Here is a 23662-nt window from a genome sequence, read left to right on the forward strand (position 1 = left end):
TATATAGTGCCTTACACGACCATAACGCATACCAAAGCGCTTCACAGCCAATTTCTGAAGTGCAGTCACTGTTGTAATGTAGGAAAAGTGGCAGCCAAATATGAGCACAGTAAGATCCAACAAACAGCGATGAGATAATGACCAGGTAATCTATTTTGATGGTGTTGACTGAGGGATAAATATTGACCAGGATGCTGGGGATAACGTCTCTGCTCTTTGAATAGTGTGGTAGGATCTTTTTTCCTCTCATCTGAAAGATGGCACCTCTGGCAGTGCAGCCCTCCCACAGCATTGCACTGAAGAGTTAGCCTACATTTGGTGTTCATGCCTTGGAGTGGGACTTGAACTCACCACCTTTGAGTCAGAGGTGAGAGCACTACCCATTGAACCACAGCTAAATCACAAAGTGGCTGCATTGAAAATAATCCAAAGAAAAAGCTGAGGGTTTTGCATTGTGCCCCATTTCACTAACGTCATGGTACAATGGGTATGCACTGTCTGGCAACTACAATGCAACATTCTCAGATTCTCCCCCTTTTTAAAAAAAAAAGTTTTATTTATTTGATTTAAGTTTGGGATACTTGCACGTTCTTTCCTCCTGTTCTCCCCACTAGGAAAAGACAGGTGGAGGGAGGCACAGGAGGAGACCTTTTGTACCCCAGGAAAGACTGAGCCCATTGGGTGAATGATAGGCAGCCCCTGCAAGTGATCAGAGCTAGAGTGAGGACATAAAATTGCTTCCCTCACCAGAGACCCAAACCTGCGGGGCAAATTTTAGCAGGCTTGATGCAGTCAACAAGGCCTTTCATACTGAAAGTACATGAATTGGCAAGTTGTGGGCAGTGCAGAATTAGCCCGTAGGTGGATAATAGGGGGAGAAATTGGCACATCCTGATCTTTACTCTGGATGAGGTCTGTAATTCATTACTGGAGAACTTCAGGACGAGACCCTTACTGAGGCCCCCCAATTCAAGACTGCCGCGCTTATGACAGCAGGAAACACTAACTGGCTTTCTTCCCTTCTCCTCCCTAGGCTTTACTGGATTCATGTGCCAGATTGACATTGATGAGTGCGCGAGTACTCCCTGCCAGAATGGAGCCAAGTGTGTCGATAGGCCCAATGGATATGAATGTAAATGTGCAGAGGGTAAGTCTGAGTTTCTTGCACCCAGACACAGCCACTTAAAACAGTGTACATCCAAACACTGCACACCCGATGGCTCAGTTGATCCATGGTTTGATTTTGCTTGTGATGCCTTCACAGCTGAGGAGCCTATCAGTGCTCATGGGTTACCTGAAGAATTAATCACGTGGATTATACTTGCTGATGGCTATGGAAAGGTAGCTGGCAAGAGTCAGAGGGCAGGGGAATTACTTATCTATGAACTAAAATTGCTAATAAGCTCTTACTAAGTGGTGGGAGCAGCAAGTGTAAAAGTAACTTGTCCTTAAATCCTGCGGAAAACAACCAGAAACTATTTTATACAGATAAACTGTAGTATCTGTAGTTTATCTTTTGGCTCAAAATGGGGCATGTTTTTCTCAGTGGTTTCTACTCTCTACACCCTGACCCCTATTACACACCCCAGCACCGTGATTGACAGAGCAGAGTGCAAGCAGTGGAGAAGTGAAAAGTCCACTTCTTTAGTATTTGTGTAGCTGGAACTTTATCCCACTGGTATTATTTCCATGAATGAAACCTTTAAGGATGTACTGGCATACACACATGAGCTGGAGCTGCCTTTACTCAAATCTCAAAAATAAAATAGAGGAAATTTGGGACCTACATTGAACTTGAAGCTACTGCAAAATAATTAACGTCCATTAAATTGCTTGAATTCCAGCTATTGATTCAATGATTTACCTCATTCCAATTGAGGAGTTTGAGAGAAGCTTTATACCCAGTTTTCAGAAGATGTTAAATTTATGTATAGATGAGTTGAAGAAAAATAAAACATCTTGAGGGACTGACACTAACAGGGCCCTTCAATAGATAAAGCTGTATTGTTCAAGCCAGCCTGATTAGTATTCACAGGATCTGGACCCAGGCACCAGGGAAGCCTATTGGATATGATGTCTATTGTGCTGACAGCCCATAGAATATTCTGTTGAACAATAGCAGGTTTGTGCTATTTTTTTTCCACCCCCCCCACCACCCCCCTTTTTTCACTCCCTGCGACAGGGCCTCAGATCAGTCCTGAGGTGGCACATGGAGTGCATGTGAGAACCAATTTTTCTGCCTGTTTGTCAGGCACCAGCACAGAAACGGGAGATAAATTACACACATTTCACAAACAAATTAGGGGTAATTCTAAATGGAACAACCTCAGGATTATATCGCATATATAAAATGAGGATCCCATCCTGACAGGATATAACCAGTACTGATATGGCTGGTGTGCTGCACGCTTTTAACCCAGAAGGTTAATGGATAAATATGTGGCTGAGCCACATGGACCAGATAGTTCTTATCTGCTGGGCTCATTGGGCTTGTGAGCTTTGCCCAATAATTTGCCCTCGTCCTACAGAATTTTGCACACGTGGATTCCACCCCCCTTTCCATTTTATTCGCCCTGGTTACAATGGCATTGATTCACACCAACCTCCCGGCCCTAGACTGACCAAATGATGTTTGGCTGCTACAACAAACTGGGGCAGCAGCCCGCGCTCCCATTCGGTGTTCAATGTCCCTTTCCTCAGCATAGCAACTGGCTGACGACTAGCATCAATCCCAACCGACATGACTACCAGTGTGCAACACTCCCTCCCACTGTTCCCAGAGCCATTCCCCCACCCCACTCTCCCTGCAACCACTGTGTAATCTAGATGTACGTTGACTTCATGAAAATATATATAGAAATGCACACCCATATGGCAGATATGTGCAAGGTGTGGAGATTTATACAGTGAGCTTGACAGGAATTTGAAGCCTTTGTATTAGATTGAATCCATTGGTAACTATGATCCATTCAGATTGGATCCATTGGTAACTATGATCCATTCAGATTGGATCCATTGGTAACTATGATCCATTCAGATTGGCTCCATTGGTAACTATGATCCATTCAAATTGAATCATTGGTAACTATGATCCATTCAGATTGAATCATTGGTAACTATGATCCATTCAGATTGAATCATTGGTAACTATGATCCATTCAGATTGAATCATTGGAAACTATGATCTTTCAAACCCACCAGTACCACAGCATTAAAGGGAGAGAATTGTACTGATAATTCCATGTATAACCAGTACCAAGTGGAGAATTTGTGACTGCAACCAAATCTCAGCTGGCCATAGACCTCCAGAGCTCTCAATTTGTAACGATGTCCAGTTGAGTTATTCCCTCACATCCACTGATGGCTGGTGTTATGCCTTAAATAAATCTACTGGTCTAAGTTTTAAGCTATGTTTTGGAATCCTGTAGATTGGATACAAACCCCAAGGATAGGAATTTATCCTATACCCACCTGCCTTGCCACGGGTAAAATACCAGCAGGCCATTAATTGGCCGCCTAATGGCCTCAATAGGCCCAATGACGGACAGGCCATCCAACGCCTCCCCGCACCCCCCACCCCTATAAAATTTCAGACAGGTCTTGGATGGTCAGGTAGGCAATGGGAAGGCCGCACACTGGATTTTATTTGACCTCCCTGCTTTCAAACACACTGGCAGGAGAGCATAAAATGAAGCCCCAAGTTACAATATCACCCCCATGCTCAGCAGTCTGCCATTGAGAGGGTGAATTGCCACTCCCTGCAGCAGTTACTTGGAGAGTGGGAGAAAATAGGTTTCCATTTATATATGGCCTTACACAACCTTGGGACATTCCAATGTGCTTTACAGCCAATGAGGTAAATTTTTGAAGTGTGGTAATGTATGAAAGTAAAATTACATTCTCTTTTCTAACCTCACAATTTCCTGGTTTCTGTGACGTAGTTTGAATGTTGTGAACATCAGTGTTCGACAGTCTCCTTACCTGGGTCTTTTATTTTTTGGCTAATTCATTTTTCCGTTGCAGGTTTTGAGGGGAAGCTGTGCGAGAGGAATATTGACGACTGCAACCCTGACCCCTGCCACCACGGGACATGTGCTGACGGCATTGCCAGCTTCACATGCCATTGTGAGCTGGGCTACACTGGCTCCCGCTGCGAGAATCAGATCAACGAGTGCCATAGCAACCCATGCCAGAACTCTGGCAAATGCATCGATCTGGTAAACGAATACCTTTGTCACTGCCAACAGGGAACTTCAGGTAAAAATCAAAACCAAGCCTCAGTTTACATTTTTGCATTCACTTCCTCTATCATTTTAGATCTTCCCATATGTCTGACTGCTCCATGTTCAGAGAGTAGTTGGCCTTTGACCTCAGACTCCCAAATGTTACTCATGGGCTATCCTATAGGCAGTGCTGAAGACCAACCCAGGGGGACTGAAGCATTAAGGTCTGTTTTTCTGCCTCCTCTCCATTGCTGGCACTCAACATAGTTCCACACCTCCAGTCTTGCCAACTGCCATTTGAAAAGCAACAAAGAAACTCAGACCTCTATTACCATTTAATGAAAGAACCTTCACAGCAAAATGTGAGGTGATGCATTTTGACAGGAGGGATAGGGAGAGGTAATATGGACTTAATGGCACAGTTCTAAAGAGTGTGCAGGAGTAGTGCGGTTCATGTGCACAGATCTTTGAAGGCATATGGAGAGCATGGTTAGCAAAGCATATGAGATCTTGTGCTTCATAAATAGTGGTATTGGGTACAAAAGTAGGGGAGGTTATGCTGAACCTTTTTGAAATCTCAGTTTAGGCCGTAATAGGGCATTGCGTACAGTTCTGGTCACCCTGCTTTAGGAAGGATGTGAGGGTTTTGTTTGGGTGAAGAGGAGATTTACCAGGGGTGAGGGATTTTAGAGGTAGGGTAAAATAGAGGATTCATCTGTGCTTTGGTGAATTGTTGTCACTAGGATTCAGTTAATGGGAGGTCTGGGAAGTTTTCAGTCTCTGTCCACCTGACCTGTGACAAACACCCAGCGGCACAATTGTAGATTTTTCCTCCTCAATCTTGATTTTGTTTAAGGCGAACATTTTTAATAAAGAAGGAGGGAATGTTGGTGGCTACATGACTATCACTGGTATGTAATGAGATGGAGTTGAGTTGGCCAATTCGGTGTACTGAACAGTATTAAACCATACCAGCATACCTGTTATTTGTTAAATAAGCCTGATAATAGAGTTGTCGCTGGATATAACAGTGAATAGACTGTCTTTCTAGACTGTAATGCTATTTGTGTTTCATTGACATTTGTACCATTAACGGCAGGTGTCAATTGTGAGATTAACCATGATGATTGTGCCAGCCAACCCTGTGATTATGGGATCTGCCAGGATGGCATTAACCACTATGACTGTATCTGCAGACCAGGCTTCACTGGTGAGTATACCCGCTTTCAGCTCTCTGGGTTTGTGTTCTGCAGTTAACACGTCTTTGAGACCCCATTTGCTGAAAAATATGCATGCAAGGCCCTGTTGATGGATTTTCGTGGGAGTGGAGGCTCTGAAGATATTCCTCATAAATTTGTTGATGGAGTTTTTCAATTCCAGTGCTCTCTTAGCTTGTAAGTCACTTGCTTCTTTCAGGTCCGCAGTGCAACCTTGAAATAAATGAGTGCGCGTCAAACCCTTGTCGAAATGGTGGCACCTGTATCGATGACGAGGACGGTTTCTCTTGCCTCTGTCCGGATGGCTACCATGACCCCCTGTGTTACTCCGAAGTGGATGAATGCAGCAGCAGCCCCTGTGTGCACGGGACTTGTCATGACGACATCAATGGGTAAGGCAACCAAACGAAAGACGGAGAATTCATGATATTTTTTTCCCCCTATTTTCAGTTCAGGAGCTGTGGCTCTGGTTTGGCTGCCCAGCTGTGCTCTGTCCTGTTCTTCCCTCACAGGTGTTTGACCCTCCCCATTATTTCCAGAAGAAATGATCATCTTCAATGGGGAGTTAAATTGGCACAGGGTGTAAAACTAGTATTGCACACAATCCAATCAATTTCCCAATGGTTGGCTTAGGTTAAAATTGCTCCCTAAATATTTACCTACCACTCGTCTTGATTTCCTGCTCTCCTGAAGATGTTGACTTTTGCTGGCGTTGGTTGCTATGATCGTTCTGTATGCTGCCACGGTCATCACTGTTAATGTCTAACCCCATGCACCAAGTTCCAGGGTTCAGTGGATCACTCGATTATTGGAGGAATTAGAAACACACGTAATTCTCGCCTCCTCTGTGTTGCCCATAGTGACTGTCTAGCAGGGGATTCATAGGTCCACAATCAGGAGCAGAAATCCTGCCTAACCTGCCTCCCTATCTTACGGTTCTGAGACCAGTTGTAGCTTTCAAACCAGCAGACGGACCAACTTGAATGAACAAACCTCCTACTCTGCTGGTTCTTCATGGATGGTGCTATCAACTGAGTAAATGGGAATGCTCAACTCTTATTTTGTATTAAATCGCTCCTCGGCTTCTCTTTCTCTTCCTCTCCCTCTGTCACTTCCTCTCCCTCTCCCTCTGTCTCTGTCTCTCCCTATCTCTCTCCCTCTCCCCATCTCTCTCCCTTTCCCACTCTCCCTCCCTCTCCCCCTATCTTTATCGCGCTCGCTCTCTCTCCCGCGCTCTCTCTCTCTCCCGGGCTCGCTCTCTCTCCCGGGCTCGCTCTCTCTCCCGGGCTCGCTCTCTCTCCCGGGCTCGCTCTCTCTCCCGGGCTCGCTCTCTCTCCCGGGCTCGCTCTCTCTCCCGCGCTCGCTCTCTCTCCCGCGCTCGCTCTCTCTCCCGGGCTCGCTCGCTCGCACGCACTCGCTCGCTCTCTCCCCCTCTCTCGCTTTCACTAGCTCTCTCCCTTGTTTTTTCTCTCTCCCTGCTCCCTCTCTTCCTAACCCCAACCACCCCCCCTCCCCTGCAAAACCATTCTCCCTCCCTCTCTCCTCTCCACCCCATCCCTTTAGGGTTCTTGAATCTGAAACTGGCTTTTTTCTTTCTTGCCTTATGACCCTCCCTACTTTGGATGCTTTAATATTCATGTTCTAACAATTTAAATTTAGGTACAAGTGTGACTGTGAGCTGGGATGGACAGGAATGAACTGTGATATCGACAAGGATGAATGTGACTCTAACCCTTGTCAGAACGGAGGGAGCTGTTCTGATCTGGTGAATGGCTACCTTTGTAAATGCAAAGAGGGCTTTCGAGGTACGTTAAGATTTGTAAAATTATACCTACGCTTCCTTATACACCATTGTAACCTGGTCCATTAATCCAATGAGGTGGTAAAGATAACATAACTTGATGGTTTTAATAGATAACTGAAGTTCCTATCATTTGAAATATAAATAAATCAAATCATACAGCACAGAACAAAGCCTTTTGGCCCGTTGCACCTGCGCCAATTCTTTGAAAGAGCTATCCAATTAATCCCACTTGCCTGCTTTTCCCCCATAGCCCAGCAAATTTCTCTTCAAGTGTAAAACTTATTCCTTTTTTTAAAAATGTTTCCATTGAATCTGCTGCCACCATCTTTCCAGATAGTGCCTCAGCAGTCGCACATCACTATAACTCACTGTTTAAAGAAATGGGCATCTTCCCTCTATTCCCTAAATAATAGAGGTACTTTTGTTACTACTGTGCTCTTTATTGCACCATCTTCTTTAGCCAAGTGTCCCCAAACCTGGATATTAACCATCCATTTCTGAGCCACTTACATGTTTCACAGGCCGTGGTCTAACTGAGGAATGCAATTTTATTTCTTTACACAGGACAGCACTGCCAAGTCAACATCAATGACTGCGCATCAAATCCTTGCTTAAACAAAGCAATCTGTGTGGATGGGATTGCTAGTTACACCTGCCAATGCGAACTGCCTTATACAGGTAAGAGTCCAACCCTTTGAACATCTGATTATCTTCGTATTCACTGCAGCGAAGAGTTTTGTCCTTGCTTTCTGCTTTGTTTTTAATAGCGCTCTTAACTGACTTCATTAATAAGCAGCTCAGAAACACAAAGGGTCATGTTGCAAGGTCCTGTAGCTCCATGCATAGGGTTAGAACGCTGTCGGGGCTGATGTTTTGCTTGCAAGTTGTACCACTGGAATGCTTCCTGTTAATGATTAATGTGAGTCGCTCATCAATTGAATTTGCTGGATTGTTTTGTAAATTGCATGCACGGTTATGTGCAAGAAAACAGCTTCTAGATCAAACCAGAGTCCAGACTGTAAATATGACCGAACTTGCCAACTTTTGCTGATTTTGGTTGTCTTGCTGTAGAGCATGTGGGCTTTCAACCTAACCAAAGAACAAGATAGCTTATTACTTTTCAAAAAGGTTAGGTACTAAATCATCAGAAGACTTGTGTTCAGGCTAGTTTATTTTGATGAATCCCTTGGAATCTGTTTGCCATATTGGAAAGTTCAGGATCTTACCATGACTATTTTACTATTGGCAGTGAATATGAGAACATTCTTTAATTCTTTGAGGAGATAACGAGTAGGTTAGACAAAGGAGAGCCAATGGATGTTATCTACTTGGACTTCCAGAAGGCCTTTGACAAGGTGCTGCTCAGTAAGATAAGAGCCCATGGTATTAGAGGCAAGGTACTAGCATGGATAGAAGATTGGCTGTCTAGCAGGAGGCAGAGAGTGGGGATAAGGGGGTCCTTCCCAGGATGGCGGCCCGTGACTAGTGGAGTTCCACAGGGGTCGGTATTGGGACCACAACTTTTCACTTTATACATTAATGATCTAGATGAAGGAACTGAGGGCATCCTGGCTAAGTTTGCAGATGATAGGTGGAGGGACAGGTAGTATTGAGGAGGCGGGGAGGCTGCAGAAGGATTTGGACAGGTTAGGAGAATGGGCAAAGAAGTGGCAGATGGAATACAACTTGGGGAAGTGTGAGGTCATGCACTTTGTTAGGAAGAATAGAGGCATAGACTATTTTCTAAATGGGGAGAGAATTCAGAAATCTGGAGTGCAAAGGGACTTGGGAGTCCTAGTCCAGGATTCTCTTAAAGTTAACTTGCAGGTTGAGTCAGTAGTTTGGAAGGCAAATGCAATGTTGGCATTTATTTTGAGAGGACTAGAATATAAAAGCAGTGCTGCTGAGACTTTATAAGGCTCTGGTCAGACCACATTTAGAATATTGTGAGCAATTTTGGGCCCCGTATCTCAGGGAGGATGTGCTGGCCCTGGAGAGGGTCCAGAGGAGGTTCACGAGAACGATCCCAGGAATGAAAGGCTTAACATATGAGGAACATTTGAGGACTCTGGGTCTAAACTCGATAGAGTTTAGAAGGATATGGGGGGATCTGATTGAAACTTACAGAATACTGAAAGGCCTGGATAGAGTGGACGTGGGGAAGATGTTTCCGTTAGTAGGAGAGACTAGGACCCGAGGGCACAGCCTCAGAGTAAAGGGAAGACCTTTTAGACCTGCTTCCACCGCCCTTTAGCAGTGTAAAATAAAACTCCTCATTTCGGCCCTGGTTCTTTTGCCACCTACTTCAAATTCATGTAAAGAGAATTGATCTCCGTCCCAAGATGCCTTCCTTAGCAGAACTCGAGCAGTTTAAAGAAGCAAGTCCTGTTAGCACAGTGTTGTTTATCTCAATAACTCACGGGTGAAATTTGCTGCTCTCTCTGCCCACAGGTCCAAACTGTGAGAACGTGCTGGTACCGTGTTCACCCAACCCATGTGAGAATGGAGGTGTTTGTGACCACACTCCTGACTATGAGGATTTTGTGTGCACCTGTGCGGAGGGCTGGCAAGGTAAGAGGGCAGTGAAACCCTGCCCAGCAGCGCGGTACGTGGGCGGTAATTTAGCGTGGCGTTCCTGCGAACACACTGAGGATCGGAGGGGTATGATCAGTGTTTCTTACTGCTTTCTGACTGACTGTCCTTCTCCCCCCCCCCCCAGGACGGATCTGTCAAGTGGATGTTGATGAGTGTGCAGCAAACCCCTGCAGGAATCGAGGCTCTTGCACCAACACACTGGGAAACTACATATGTGCGTGTCGACCAGGCTTTGCAGGGCGTGACTGTGAAATGGACATCAATGACTGTACTCCCAGTAAGTATTTACTAGAGCTGCAGTAAAATGTCTTTGATGTTCATGACTGGTCGCAAGGATTAAAAAAAAATCTTAATATTTGTGTGTCAGGCATGAGTTCAAATCCCACCACGGCAGCTGGGGAATTTAATTCTAGTTAATTAGGTCAGTAATGGTGACCATGAGCAGAATTTTTCAGTCGGCATGCTAGGGGGTGGGACCCACACGCCAACGGGTAAAATGACGCGTGGTGACGTCACCGCACGCCATCGTGATATTTCGGTGGGCCGGCGTGCAATGATGTCTGTTGCATGACTGCCATTAATTAACGGGCCACTTAAGGCCATTGAGGCTCCAATTGACCTGGATTTTAAGGCGCCCATACAATCTTCGGCTCATCGCACAGGCACAACGGGCAGGCGGGTATCAGAAATTTGCATGAAGCTCATCCATGGGCAGGAGGAGAGGGCTCAGTGGGTTCGCGAATCCAGACATTTAAAAGTTACTGCTCAGAAGTTAGTGAAACTTGCCTGTGTGAAGTAGAAAAGTTGCAAAAGCGGCTTGGACTGGACTCATAACCTTCAGGTCAGCACTTTTCAGTGAGGATTTGTTTTAGGGCCTGTAGGTTTCAGGAAACCTCCCTGAGCCTGGGAATGGGAGGTTATCTCTCCACTGGAGGCACCTCATCTGAGGAGGAAGGGAGGGCTAGAAGGGAGGGCTAGAAGGGGGAGGAAACCAGGAGTGGACATTCAGCCTGCAGGGGAGCCACCTTTGGGAGGACAGGCGCAGGAACAAAGGGTGCAGGGCCAAGAGGTAATCCAAGGCAGAAGGGGCTGCAGAAGACACCACTATCCAGCTACCAGGAGAAGGCAAAGCAGCTACCTCAATATATCTGAGGTACAGTGCCGAAGGAGGCTCCGTCTGTCAAGGGAGACAGTTAACAGTATCTGTCACATGATTGGTCCAGAGATCTCAGCTAACTGTGTGGGTGAACACCCCATGCCTGTGGCTCTAAAGGTCACAGCTGCTCTCAACTTCTATGCCTCCAGCTCTTTCCAGGGGTCGGTGGATGATCTTTGCGGTGCCTCCCAATCAGCTGTCTTCACTTGGGTCAAGATATCACAAACGCTCTGTTCAGGCGTGCATTGACCTTCATTCACTACGGCGGGGACGAGGCTGGGAGGGAGCTGTCAGCTCTGCAGCTGGCATCTCCCCAGTCGTCGCAGCCTCATTAGGTGCCGCGGTCACTGGCAGAGGGACAGAGGAGCAGCCGGCCTCATCCGGAGTGCCCTGAGAGACGCCAGCAGAGACAACGGGCAGCTGCTCCGCCAAAGTTCTGTTCGGCCCTCCCTGCTCACTGTAGATGGATGGGCACCAAGGTGAGACACCTGGTGCCCAAACCACCGCCCACACGGGCACTGACCACATGAGGTCAATGCCCCTGTGAGGGATTGTAGGTCCGAGCGCAACCCCAGGAACCCCTGATCCCTGGAGCTACCTCTCCATGAGAGTCACCACTCTCTCCATGGAGGAAGCTTGGTGCTCAGCTATGAGGCTCAATGCATCGGCTACAGTCCGCGTAGACTCCTCCATCACTGACACCAAGCCAAGCACGGCCTCATGTATCTCCACCAGATGGTCCCGCACACCCGGCCGCATCTCATCAGTTGGCTGCATCGCCGACGACCCCCAGGCTCATCAGCGACGGACTGAGCATGTGCCTGGGCCCCTGCAGTCCTCCGACTGCTGGCGCCATCAGCACTCTCTGTCTCCACCAGCACCTCCAGCGACTGTGAATTGCCCTCACTGCTGTGACCCGGGGCACTAGCTGAAGATATGATGCCCACCGAGTTGCCAGTATCTGCGCTGGTGCCTGCCTGGCAGAGATGGTGTGACACTTCCGTTTGTGCAACTTTATGCCCCTCAGGTGTCCAGAGGGGGCCGCTGCTGCTCCGAGTCCCAGCCGTGCACCACTGATGCTGAAAGGAAGAGTAAGGAAATTCGATCAGTTAGCCTGCGGGCAATGTCAGTGTACATGCCTGTCCCCCGGATCATCATGCGCTCATCATTCCACACGCACTAGGCAAGCCATGTTGGTTACTTCACTCACTCAACTATCAGCACTGCCACGGATGTTGGGAGACTACTGGTGATGTGAGTGCTGGCCATACATACCTGCCGGTGGAACCCCAGCCTCTCCGGCTCCAGTGACCCGGGCGTGTGGCACCTCTCCAGGTCGAGGGCCTCCTGCTCAAAACAGCTAAGCAGCAAAATCTGGCCTGGCCCACCGCCAGTTCTCAGTCACTCGGCAGTGTCATGAGAATTTTTCTCCTGGAAATGAAAAAATGGCATTGATAAGTGATACTTGTACCATTGATCTCCTGGCGGCCGGCCCACCCCAAGCCCAGTTGCCCATTGCAGGGGTTCAGTGCATCCTTCCCCCCCGCTGCTGGCCAGCACTCTCAAATATGCCAGGTGTGTCCTCCTTCCCCCCCCTGCTCACCCTTTGGCCACATGCTGCCTTCATCATAGTTGGGAGCACACAGTTGTACCTGCTGTTGCAAGGAGGCACAATGACGTGGAGCGCAGAGGGCAGCAGTTCCATGTGTGCCACGCCACCTTGAACATCCCCCCCCTCCCACCATGTCATCACCCTGACTTCGACATGTCCTGGAGTTCAAGCACTGCGCCTGGGTGCAGATCCTGCAGGTTGCCCCCACCACAGTCATGTGGGTGTCAGTCCGCCAGATGCTGTGGGTGCAGAACCCATCTCATCACAACCTTCTCAGGCTGACGAAGGCGTAGGGAATATCTGCTGGGCCGCCCAGCTAAGGACACATGCCTTCAATGACTCATTGCACTCAGGCCACTCAGACATGGGTGGGACGCCTACGGGGGAGAAGCTTACATGATGGGTGAAGTGAATGATGCCAACATGCTACTCACCCTTCCTGTGCGCAGCAGGTTGTTGAAACGCTTGTGGCACTGGATCCATGAGCGCCGTACCACATCGTGGGAGCTCACGACCTCCGCTACCTCCTCCCAAGCACACTTGGCCAAGTGGGATGGCCTCCTCCTCCCGTCCTCGGGTACGAGCACCTCCCGTTGTGCTGCCACCTCCTTGAGGAGGGCAGCAAGGCACTCGTCTGAAAACCTGGGCGCACAGTGACCACCCGCCCTACCCTCCTGCATGGCTAGCCTCAATGTGCCTTGGCTCCGACCTCTGGCCATATACAGCAGCCTTGAAGCGGCTGCAGCTTGGCCTTTAAACAGGTCGCTGGGTCGCCATTCGACCTGGCGGCGATTGCTGATCCGCCTCTGCCTGCCCACTCCAGCTGTCCCCGGGATTCGCCAAACACGCTGGGCAGGCCTTAATTGGCTCGCCCGTGTAAAATTGCGGCACAGTCCCGATCGCCTGCTCCCGCTTCCGCACGCCTTGCCCGACATGAGGAAAATTCTCCCCCATGAAACTACTGGCTTCCATAAAAACGTATCTGGTTCACTGATGTCCTGTAGGGAAGGAAATCTGCCGTCTTTACCTGGTCTGGCCTCCCTGTGACTCCAGACCAACAGCAATGTGGTTGATTCTTAACTGCCCTCTGAATGACCGTGCCACTCAGTTATAGTCAAAAAGGTGACTCACTGCCATCATCTTAAGGTGAGCAATAAATGCTGGCCTTGCCAACGTTGCCCACATTGTGCAAATGAATTATGAAAAACACTCTGTTGATAAAGGCTCTCCACAGCCTGTAACCAAGCCAGATAGACCTAGAGATATCCAAGTTCAGTTCCTAGAGAAGATTATCATCCTTGTGTTCAAATCTCTCATGGCCTTGCCTCTCCCTAGCTATGTTAACTCCTCCAGCCCCACGTTGCTTCTAATTGTGACCTGTTGTGCATTCAGAAATTCCATTGGCAGGCATGCCTGCCTTGGCCCCAGGTTCTAGATTAACCTCCCTACACATCTCTGGCTCTCTGTCCTCCTTTAAGGCCCTCCTTACAGCCTACCTCTTTGACTCATCTTTTAGTCACCCCCTCCAAAAATCTCCTTGTTTGGTTAGTATCAGTTTTGGTCTGGTTACGGCTCTGTGAAGCGGTTTAGGATGTGTTTCTACATATAAACGGAAGTTGTGGTTGAATTGCATCTCACTGTTGTCAAGTTGTGTTCAAGTCCCACTCCAGAGACTTGAGTAGAGAATTTAGGCTTGACACTCAAGTGCCGTATTAATGGAGTGTTGACCTGAGACCATGTCTGCCCCCTCAGGTGAACGTAAAATGATCCAACAGCAGTATTTTGAAGGAGTTCTCCCTGATATCTCAACCAATATTTATCCCTCAACCAATTAAAACCACTTTAAAAAAAAAGTTACCTGTTACTTATCATATTACTGTTTGTAGGATCTTGCTGTGTTTTCTATCTTCCACATCAAAATCACTCCATTGTTTGTAAAGTGTTTTGGGACATTCTGAGACTGTGAAAGGCACTACAGAAATCCAAATTCTTTCATTCTTCATTTCTTCAATTCAGATCTGCTATGAAGATATTAATTGCTACTTTCCTTTTCCCAGATCCCTGTCTGAATGGCGGTGCCTGTCTGGATCAAATTAACTCCTTCGTTTGTAACTGCCTGCCAGGCTTTGCGGGCATCCGGTGCGCTGACGAGATCAACGAGTGTCAGAGCAATCCATGCCACAATGGGGGCACCTGCACGGATTATGCCAACAGTTACACATGCACCTGTAAACCTGGGTTTAACGGACTGCACTGCGAGAACAATATTCCAGACTGCACTGAGAGGTGAGTCTAATATGCCTGTCCTGTCACTGGAATCACACAAGAATTTGGGCAGCTTCAACCTAGCAGAGAGTAGGCATCAGTCACAAGTTGGAATTAAACTGGCAACTCACCCAGAGGATGGCTGGTGTAGTAAACTGGAAATTGTCAGACTGCTTCTGAGGTTTGGGACTGAGGCCCACCATTGGGTTGAATAGATTTACAGTTATAGAACAAAATTTGGATTTATAGAGCACCTTTCACAACCCTCAGGCCATCCCAAAGTGCTTTACAGACAGTAGAGTAAATTTGAAATGTTTTAATGTAGGAAACGCAGCAGCCCATTGGCACACAGCAAGTTCCTACAAATAACAATGTAATAATGACCAGATAATTTAGTGATGATTGCTGAGGGCTAAATCTTGACCAGGACTCTGGGGAGAACCTCCCTGCTTCTGTTCAAAATAGTTGTTTTAGGATCCGTTATGTCCACCTGAGAGAGCAGATGGAGGCCTTAGTTTGACATGTCATCCGAAAGATAGCATTTCCAGCAGTGTAGCACGCCCTCAGTATGGCACTAGAATGTCAGCTAGAGTTTGTGCTCAAGTCCCTGGAGTGGGACTTGAACCCATGAGCTTCTGACTCAGTGGAGCCATGCCAACAACTGAGCCATGATGTACCTGACCTTGGATGACTTCAAATAGAATATATTCCATTCTCCAGTATTGACCTCCCTTACTTTGATGAACCCAAACTGAACAAAGTAAAAGCAAATTCATCTGTTAAACACCTCACTGACTCGGTCAGTAATCATCCGTGGGTCATTTGAAAGCATTCTCTTTAGAAAGTCCCTTTAATTGCCTATGAACTAAAGAACAGTGCAATAGCATCGAGAAGCCAGTGTCAGAGCAGCTATACGTATTCACAACTAAAATGAAAACCTTAATAATAAAATACCAAGGATGCAGTTGAATCATGCAGTTGAAGAAATGGGTCTTGCTCGAGGTGACCTCGAGGTTCAATAGTTACCCCAGATAAAGATCAAAAGTGGAGACTGAGGTAAAGATCAGAACTAGACAGTGACTGTGAAGTTCTGCTCCATCTGTTGACTTCATTGAGTGGCCGAGCTGATTGAGCAAGAGCTGCGAATGTTTGAGGTTCACCCGTTGAACAATAGATAATTGTAAAACAAAAACAAAAATACCTGGAAAAACTCAGCAGGTCTGGCAGCATCTGCGGAGAGGGACACAGTTAATGTTTCGAGTCTGAATGACCCTTCAACAGAACTAAGTAAAAATAGAAGAGAGGTGAAATATAAGCAGGTTTAAGGGGAGGGTGGGACAAGTAGAGCTGGATAGAGGGCCAGTGATAGGTGGAGATAACCAAAAGATGTCACAGACAAAAGGACAAAGAGGTGTTGAAGGTGGTGATATTATCTGAGGAATGTGCTAATTAAGGGTAGAAAGCAGGATGAGCAAGGTACAGATAGCCCTAGTGGGGGTGGGGTGGGGTGAAAGAATCGAAAAAGGCTAAAAGGTAGAGATAAAACAATGGATGGAAATACATTTAAAAATAATGGAAATAGTTGGGAAAAGAAAAATCTATATAAATTATTGGAAAAAATGCGGGGGGGGTATCGGATCGGAAAGGGGGTGGGGATGGAGGAGAGAGTTCATGATCTAAAATTGTTGAACTCAATATTCAGTCTGGAAGGCTGTAAAGTGCCTAGTCGGAAGATGAGGAGCTGTTCCTCCAGTTTGCATTGAGCTTCACTGGAACAATGCAGCAAGCCAAGGACAGACATGTGGGCATGAGAGCAGGGTGGAGTGTTGAAATGGCCAGCAACAGGGAGTTCTGGGTAATGCTTGCAGACAAACCGAAGGTGTTCTGCAAAGCGGTCACCCAGTCTTCATTTGGTCTCTCCAATGTAGAGGAAACCGCATTGGGAGCAATGAATGCAGTAAACAGATATAATAGATAATTGTACACTGACACCATGCCAGGACCTGCTGCCGAGAAGTGTGGGTGTCTCTTACTGTGGCTGTTAAATGAATAATCAGCACTGCCTTGACCCTTTCTGGCAGTAGATGATTAACAAAAACTCACTCCAAAATCAGGTCATGTGAATGGATTTCCCTTTCTTAAAGGAAGCCCCCAAGTTCTGATGTTTATTGTACTCACTATCCTTCCAATTAATGAGCTCCCAGCAGTCAAGTTCCTTTTCGCCCTCCCCTCACCAGACTTCTTAGTTGACCCCTTGAAAACCCAATCACATGTTGGGGTGCATTTGCATCAATGCCAACAGCCCTTCAGTTAGATTTACTTATGTGCCGATTGCCTTGTCACTGAATGTTACAAGGCCACCATTGCTCAGCTGGTAACAGTCTTCACCCCTCAGCCAAATAATTGTGGCTTCAAGGCCCACATAATTCAGTCTGACTCTTCAGTACAGTACTGAGGGAGTGCTGCACTCTCAGAGGGTGCTAACTTTCAGATGAGATGTTAAACCAAGGGCCCTGTTTGACCTTTTGGATAAAACAACCCATAGTACTATTTGAAGAAGAAATGGGGAATTCTCAAGTCAGTTTTTATCCCGCAACCAACATCTAATTATCTGGTCATTTATCTGATTGCTGTTTGTGGGAGCTTGCTGTGCACAAATTAGCTGCTGTGTTTCCGACATTGCAACAGTGACTACACATCAAAGTATTGATGTCCTCAGGTAAAAGGTGTTATAGAAATGCAAGTCTTTCTTCCTTACTCATCAATGAGATTATCACACCCTGAACTAATCCTCATGCCTCCCTGATGTTCTATCTAGCAGGAGGGCGCAACAGGAAACATTAAATGAATATAAAATGCACAGAACTTGGAAATTGCTGCATAACTATAGCTCAGGCTCATTAAATGTGTTTTTCTCAGTCTTATGACACTGATGACCATCAACAGTGCTACACTGTTCTACTTAACATACATGAAAGTATATAATTTGTTAAAGTTATTCTGGAATTGTTGGTGACTAGGTGAGGATTGTCAGCAAGTGGTTTATTGTGCCTGTCCCCTGGAGGCTGTGACTGAGACATTCAGGCAGAACCCCCACAGTGGAAAAGCTGTGGAAAAACATCAGTCAGGACAATTCTGCTTCAAAACAAAGTATGAACGTTAATTTTACTTTCTCTTTCAGCTCCTGTTTTAATGGAGGGACCTGTATAGATGGCATTAACTTGTACAGCTGTCACTGCCGTTCTGGTTTCACTGGTTCCAGTTGCCAGTATGACATTGACGAGTGTAACTCGCAGCCATGCCTGAATGGAGGGGTGTGCATCGATGGGCTGGAGTCCTACAGGTGTACCTGTCCCCATGGGTACACAGGTGACCGGTGTCAGGTGAGGATTTATTTATTACTACATCCTTTCTCCCGCTTTCTCTCTCACTCTGGATTACCCCCGCCCTCGCCCATCAACCATGGTGCAACTACCCATTAACCACAGCCTGCACCAATTAAGTGTGTATCTGTATCCCTTACTACCGTTGCAAACAATAGGACACCAGCTCTACTGTCTGGGTGGAGATGGTGAGGGTGGGTACTCTGTCAAGTGGATGGGTGGAAGTGAAGCTGGCTGATCTCTCACCCATCTCTTGCCAGTTGGGTACAAAATGAGGAACACAGAGGCCCGAGAGTAGATCTGCGTTGGTGTGTTCTGCCACAGAGAGACGAGAAGATGAGCTCAAACAGAAAAATGGCGGAATAAATCTTCACGGCTTTGATATCAATCTGTTCCTTTTCTCCCTTAGATCAGTATGGATTGGTGCAGCAAGTCCCCTTGCAAGAACGGCGGGCGGTGTCAACCAACGAGAACGTCCTTTATTTGCGAGTGTGCGAGTGCTTGGGTAGGACGCTACTGCGACATCCCCAGCGTGTCGTGCGAAGTGGCTGCGACACAGAGAGGTAGGGGCTGCGACCCTCCTGCAATGTGGCACTCAACGCAAGCTGAACAACCTTAAGAAGTGAAGCCAGGCGAATGACTGGCATGGAAATGTAATACTGATGTATTGGCGTGGAGGGAGCTTCATTCTAATAGGAGTAATTCTAATAGGTGTACTTAATGCTGATATTGAATGCCAAAAGTGAGAAAGTGCTCCAATCCCAGCACTAAACATCCCAACCTTAACGTTGAGAGCAGTTCCGCTGTGCATACCAAATCATGCTACTTGCACCCCAATTCCTCTCATGTCAGATAAACGTGCAGATTTGGTGCTCTTTGAAACAAAAAAGCGCAAACATGAAAATAAATACTTACTGTTTTATGTTAATGTATATTTTCATTGCTATTCTGCTCTTTTCACAAGGAGTGGCTACAACTCAGCTTTGCCATCACGGAGGCTCATGTTTCAGCGCTGGAAACGCACATTACTGTACCTGCCCCAAGAGTTACACTGGCAGCTACTGTGAGAATGAAGTTGACCAGTGTGCCTCCAACCCATGTCACAATAGCGCCACCTGCAGGAGCTTCCTTGGAGGCTACATTTGTGAGGTAAGAAACAACGCTGAGCACAACGCTACATCTCAAAGGTTCGTTCGTAAAGGGCCTTCAAGCAGATGCCACAGCGCTTTCATTTTTAGCTGATGGGCGTTCCTGCTCTCTAAAATAATAATATGAAGTTCTTACAGTTTGAATAAGAAAAAAAAACATTGCAAGTACAGAGCAAGTCTGTCAAAATCTGTGAAGAAAGGTGCTTAACTTGACTTTAGCTTGTTGGATTCTCATGGATCTGTTGTGTATTCCCAGTATTTCTGTGTATATTTCAACACTTGACCATTTATTCTTTATTTCCATCTGTGGATGGAAATAAATCTTTGGAATCTTTTGACTTATTTTTAACACAAGGCAATTAGCAATTTTTTTTTAAGGAAAATCTGGAACAGAGGGAGCTTCATTCAGAATCGAACAATGCTAGATCTAAGACTGCTTGATGCCGACATTGGACACCTGCGATAAAAATTATTCCATATCTGACACTTGGCGACTATCAATTGTTGGGCAGAATGCTGCTATTAAACAAATGAGGTTGAGGGGTATGAAAAGACCAGCTTCTCCGCCAAGCCTAATGGCTGGAGCGTCATGATGCGCACTCCCTTCTTAGCCTTGTGTCCGCCCCCGAGGTCCCCAACATACTCCAACGCAACCACGTAATCTCCTGAAGAGGCAAAAAACTCAGGAACAATAAGATTTTTAAAAACTCTAGGAAAATTCCTTTCCAAACCCCTCAAAACCAGTCCAGGTGATCGGACAGACCAAATGTTGTCTATAAAGACACTCACCTTCTATCTCTTTTCTGCATGTTGTGATCTCTGCTTCATTCAGGGACCAGTCCAGCTCCCCCTTGTAGGCAGCGAGACAGCAGCCACCAAACCAGCCAGCAACACATTCCAGAAACTCTCCACTGCCTGGGGAAAAAATAAACTGTCCAAGATCCCATCTTGTCCTACTCTTGACTTAAACTCACCAGGTCCCCTCCAGTCTGTTAAACTGGAGTAATCTATCACAGAACTGCCAGCCTTCACATTTTACCTTCCAGATTTCAAGCCAGTTGGACATTCTATACATGATGGAAATAAATGGCTAAAAAAAATTAAAATATTAATTCTGACCAGGATGTGTTATCAGATATCAGGTGCTAAGTATTGGTGTTTGTTCTCCTTCTGTGTATTAACTTATTCTCTTTCTGCCTATTTTAAAATATTTCAATTTTGTTGTACTCTGCATTTCTCCCTTTCCCGTTGAGACATTAGGAGAATGTGAAAGATGCCATGGCACTATTTCAAAGAGCAGGGGAGTTCTGCCTGGTTCCTGGCCAATATTTATCCCTCGGTCAATATCATTAAACAGATTTTTTTTTTGAGGAGGTGGCAAGGAGGATTGATGAGGGTAGTGCAGTTGTGTGGCCTACATGGATTTTAGCAAGGTTTTTGACCTTTTTTGACCACATTGCTGATTGGTTTAAAAAAAATAAAAGCCCAAGAGATCCGGGGGAATGTAACAAGCTGGATACAAAATCTTCAAATTTGTTGTTTTTGGGAGCTGCTATGTGCAAATTGAGAACTGTAATTCCAACATTACAACAATAACTACACTTCAAAAAAAAAGTATTGTATTCGTTGTAAAGTGCTTTGGGATGGCATAGGGTTGTGAAAAGTGCTATATAAATGTAAATTCTCTTCTTTCTTTCCCTCGTTCTTTTGTTTTCTCCTTTCTTTCCTTTCCTCGTTACAATTATTAAAGCTTGGGAGCAAGGTGTCTGCCTGAGTTGCTCCTATACTGTCCCCATGAGGTGGCAGTGCTGCCCTCATTACTTCTACTCTCTCCTCCATTGGGAACCAAGAACTCGATCCTACAGAAAACCAAGAGGGGCATAGAAAGTGCAGGGGCGAAATCAAAAAGGAAATTAGGAAAGCAAAGAGAGGACATAAAATAATATTGGCAAGCAAAATCAAGGAGAACCTAAAGATGTTTTATCAATACATTTAAGAGTAAGAGGATAACTAAGGAAAGAGTAGGGTCCAAAAGGTAACCCATGTGTAGTGGCGGAAGATGTGGGCGTGGTTTTTAATAAATACTTTGCATCTGCCTTCACAAAATAGAGGGATGTGCAGACATTGTAGTTAAGGAGGAGGAGTGCGAAATATTGAACGTGATAAACACAGGAAGTATTAAGGGGATTAGCATCCTTCAAAGTGGATAAATCACCAGGGCTGGATGAAATGCACCCCAGGCTCTTAAAAGAAGCCAAGGAGGAAAGAGCAGATGCTCTGACCATCATTTTCTAACCCTCACTGGATGCACGTGTGGCGCTGGAGGATTGGAGGACTGCTAATGTTGTACCTTTGTTCAAAAATGGAGCGAGGGATAGACCAAATAGTTACAGGGCAGTCAGTCTAACCTCATTAGTGGGCAAATTATTGGAATCAATTCTGGGAGACAGGGTAAACTGTCACTTAGAAAGGCACGGATTAATCAAGGCCAGTCAGCACGGGTTTGTTGAGTGAAGATCGTGTCTAACTAACTTGGTTGAATTTTTTGAGGAGGTTACCAGGAGGATTGATGAGGATAGTGCAGTTGATGTGACCTACATGGATTTTACCAAGGCTTTTGACAAGGCCCCACATGGGGGCCCATGGAATCCAGGGGAATGTTGCAAGCTGGATATAAAATTGGCTCAGTGGTAGGAAACAAAGCGTAATTGTTGATGGGTGTTTTTGCCACTGAAAGGCTGTTTCCAGAGGGATTCTGCAGAGCTCAGCACTAGTTCCCCTGCTTTTTGTGGTATAAATTAATGATTTGGACTTAAATGTAGGGGGCATGATCACAAAGTTTGCAGATGACACAAAAATTGGCTACATGTGATAGTGAGGAGGGGGAGCTGTGGGCTGCAAGAAGGTACCAATGGGTTGGTTGACGTGCAGAAAAGTGGCAAATGGAATTCAACCTGGAAAAGTGTCAGGTGATGCATTTGGGAGGCCAAATAAGGCACAATAAATGGGAGGATAGTATAAGATGTAGACAAAGTGAGGGACCTTGGGCATGTCCACAGATCCCTGAAGGTAGCAGGACACGTTGATAAGGTGATTAAGAAGGCATATAGAATACTTTCCTTTAATAGCCGAGGTGCAGAATATAAGAGCAGGGAGGTTATGCTGGAGCTATATATAAAATACTATTTAGGCCACAACTTGAGTACTGTGTGCAGTTCTGGTCACCTCATTACAGAAAGGATGTAATTTGTAATTGCACTAGAGAGGGTACAGAGGAGATTTATGAGGATGTTGCCAGGACTGGAAAATCAAGCTATGGGGAAAGATTGGATAGGCTGGGGTTGTTTTCCTTGGAGCAGAGGAGGCTGAGGGGAGATTTGATCAAGGTGTACAAGGTTATGAAGGGTCTGGATGGGAAGGACCTATTTCCCTTAGCAGAGAGGTCAGTAGTTAGGGGGCATAGATTTAAAGTGATTGCTAGGAAGATTAGAGGGGAGATGAGGAAAAACTTTTTCATCCAGATGGTGGCTGAGGTCTGGAGCTCATTGCCTGAAAGGGCAGTAGAGGCAGAAACCCTCAACTCATTTAAAAGGTGCCTGGATATTCACCTCAAATGCCCTAATCTCCAGGGCTACGGACCAAGTACTGGGAAATGGGATTAGGCTGGGTGGCTCGTTTTTCAATCAGCGCAGACACAGTGGCCTCTTCCTATGCCATAAATATTTCCTCCTTTTCAGATATTTAGAAAATGTAGAATGTGTAGGGATTTGGGGAGAGGGTGGGAGCCTGGCAGTATGTGAATTGCACCTTGGGAGAGCCAGCATGGACACAATTAGCCGAATGACTGCTTTCTCTGCTGTAACGATTCTGATTTTATGATTCTATGAACCACCCCATTTGGCATTCAGAACTTGCAGGCACACAGTCCCACTCTAGCATTGTGCCTAGGACTGCCAATGTGCTACTTCCACCAGCTGACAAGCTAGCAGAAACACCTTTGTACATCAAACTGTAAGAAATGCATTCGTCACGTTAACTGCGGAATTGAACTTTGACCTCTTTCCCTCAGTGCATGCCAGGCTACAAGGGGAAAACTTGCAAGCTGGAGGTCAACGAGTGTGAGTCAAATCCTTGCCAGAATGGAGGCACTTGCCTCGACCTGATTGGCCGATACATCTGCTCCTGTCCACCAGGAACTCTGGGTAAGTGAGTTTGGATCCCCATGTAAACCGGTTTAAAAATAGGAGGTGGAGAAATGT

The 23662-nt window shown here is 46.2% G+C and overlaps 1 protein-coding gene across 1 annotated transcript in view; it reads left to right on the forward strand.

The window, feature by feature from the left end:
* Positions 1-23662, forward strand: part of notch3 (notch receptor 3) — a 155751-nt gene that overhangs the window by 102412 nt on the left and 29677 nt on the right. The window contains exons 10-22 of the mRNA XM_078531399.1: positions 1034-1147; positions 4024-4257; positions 5323-5433; positions 5640-5832; positions 7100-7245; positions 7809-7922; positions 9696-9815; positions 9964-10116; positions 14665-14893; positions 18054-18255; positions 18665-18818; positions 19220-19404; positions 23473-23605. Of these exons, the coding sequence (XP_078387525.1) occupies positions 1034-1147; positions 4024-4257; positions 5323-5433; positions 5640-5832; positions 7100-7245; positions 7809-7922; positions 9696-9815; positions 9964-10116; positions 14665-14893; positions 18054-18255; positions 18665-18818; positions 19220-19404; positions 23473-23605 (2088 nt within the window). The remainder of the gene's footprint in view (positions 1-1033; positions 1148-4023; positions 4258-5322; positions 5434-5639; positions 5833-7099; positions 7246-7808; positions 7923-9695; positions 9816-9963; positions 10117-14664; positions 14894-18053; positions 18256-18664; positions 18819-19219; positions 19405-23472; positions 23606-23662) is intronic.

Source organism: Cetorhinus maximus, chromosome 28, assembly GCF_964194155.1.
Source record: "Cetorhinus maximus chromosome 28, sCetMax3.hap1.1, whole genome shotgun sequence".
Taxonomy (NCBI): domain Eukaryota; kingdom Metazoa; phylum Chordata; class Chondrichthyes; order Lamniformes; family Cetorhinidae; genus Cetorhinus; species Cetorhinus maximus.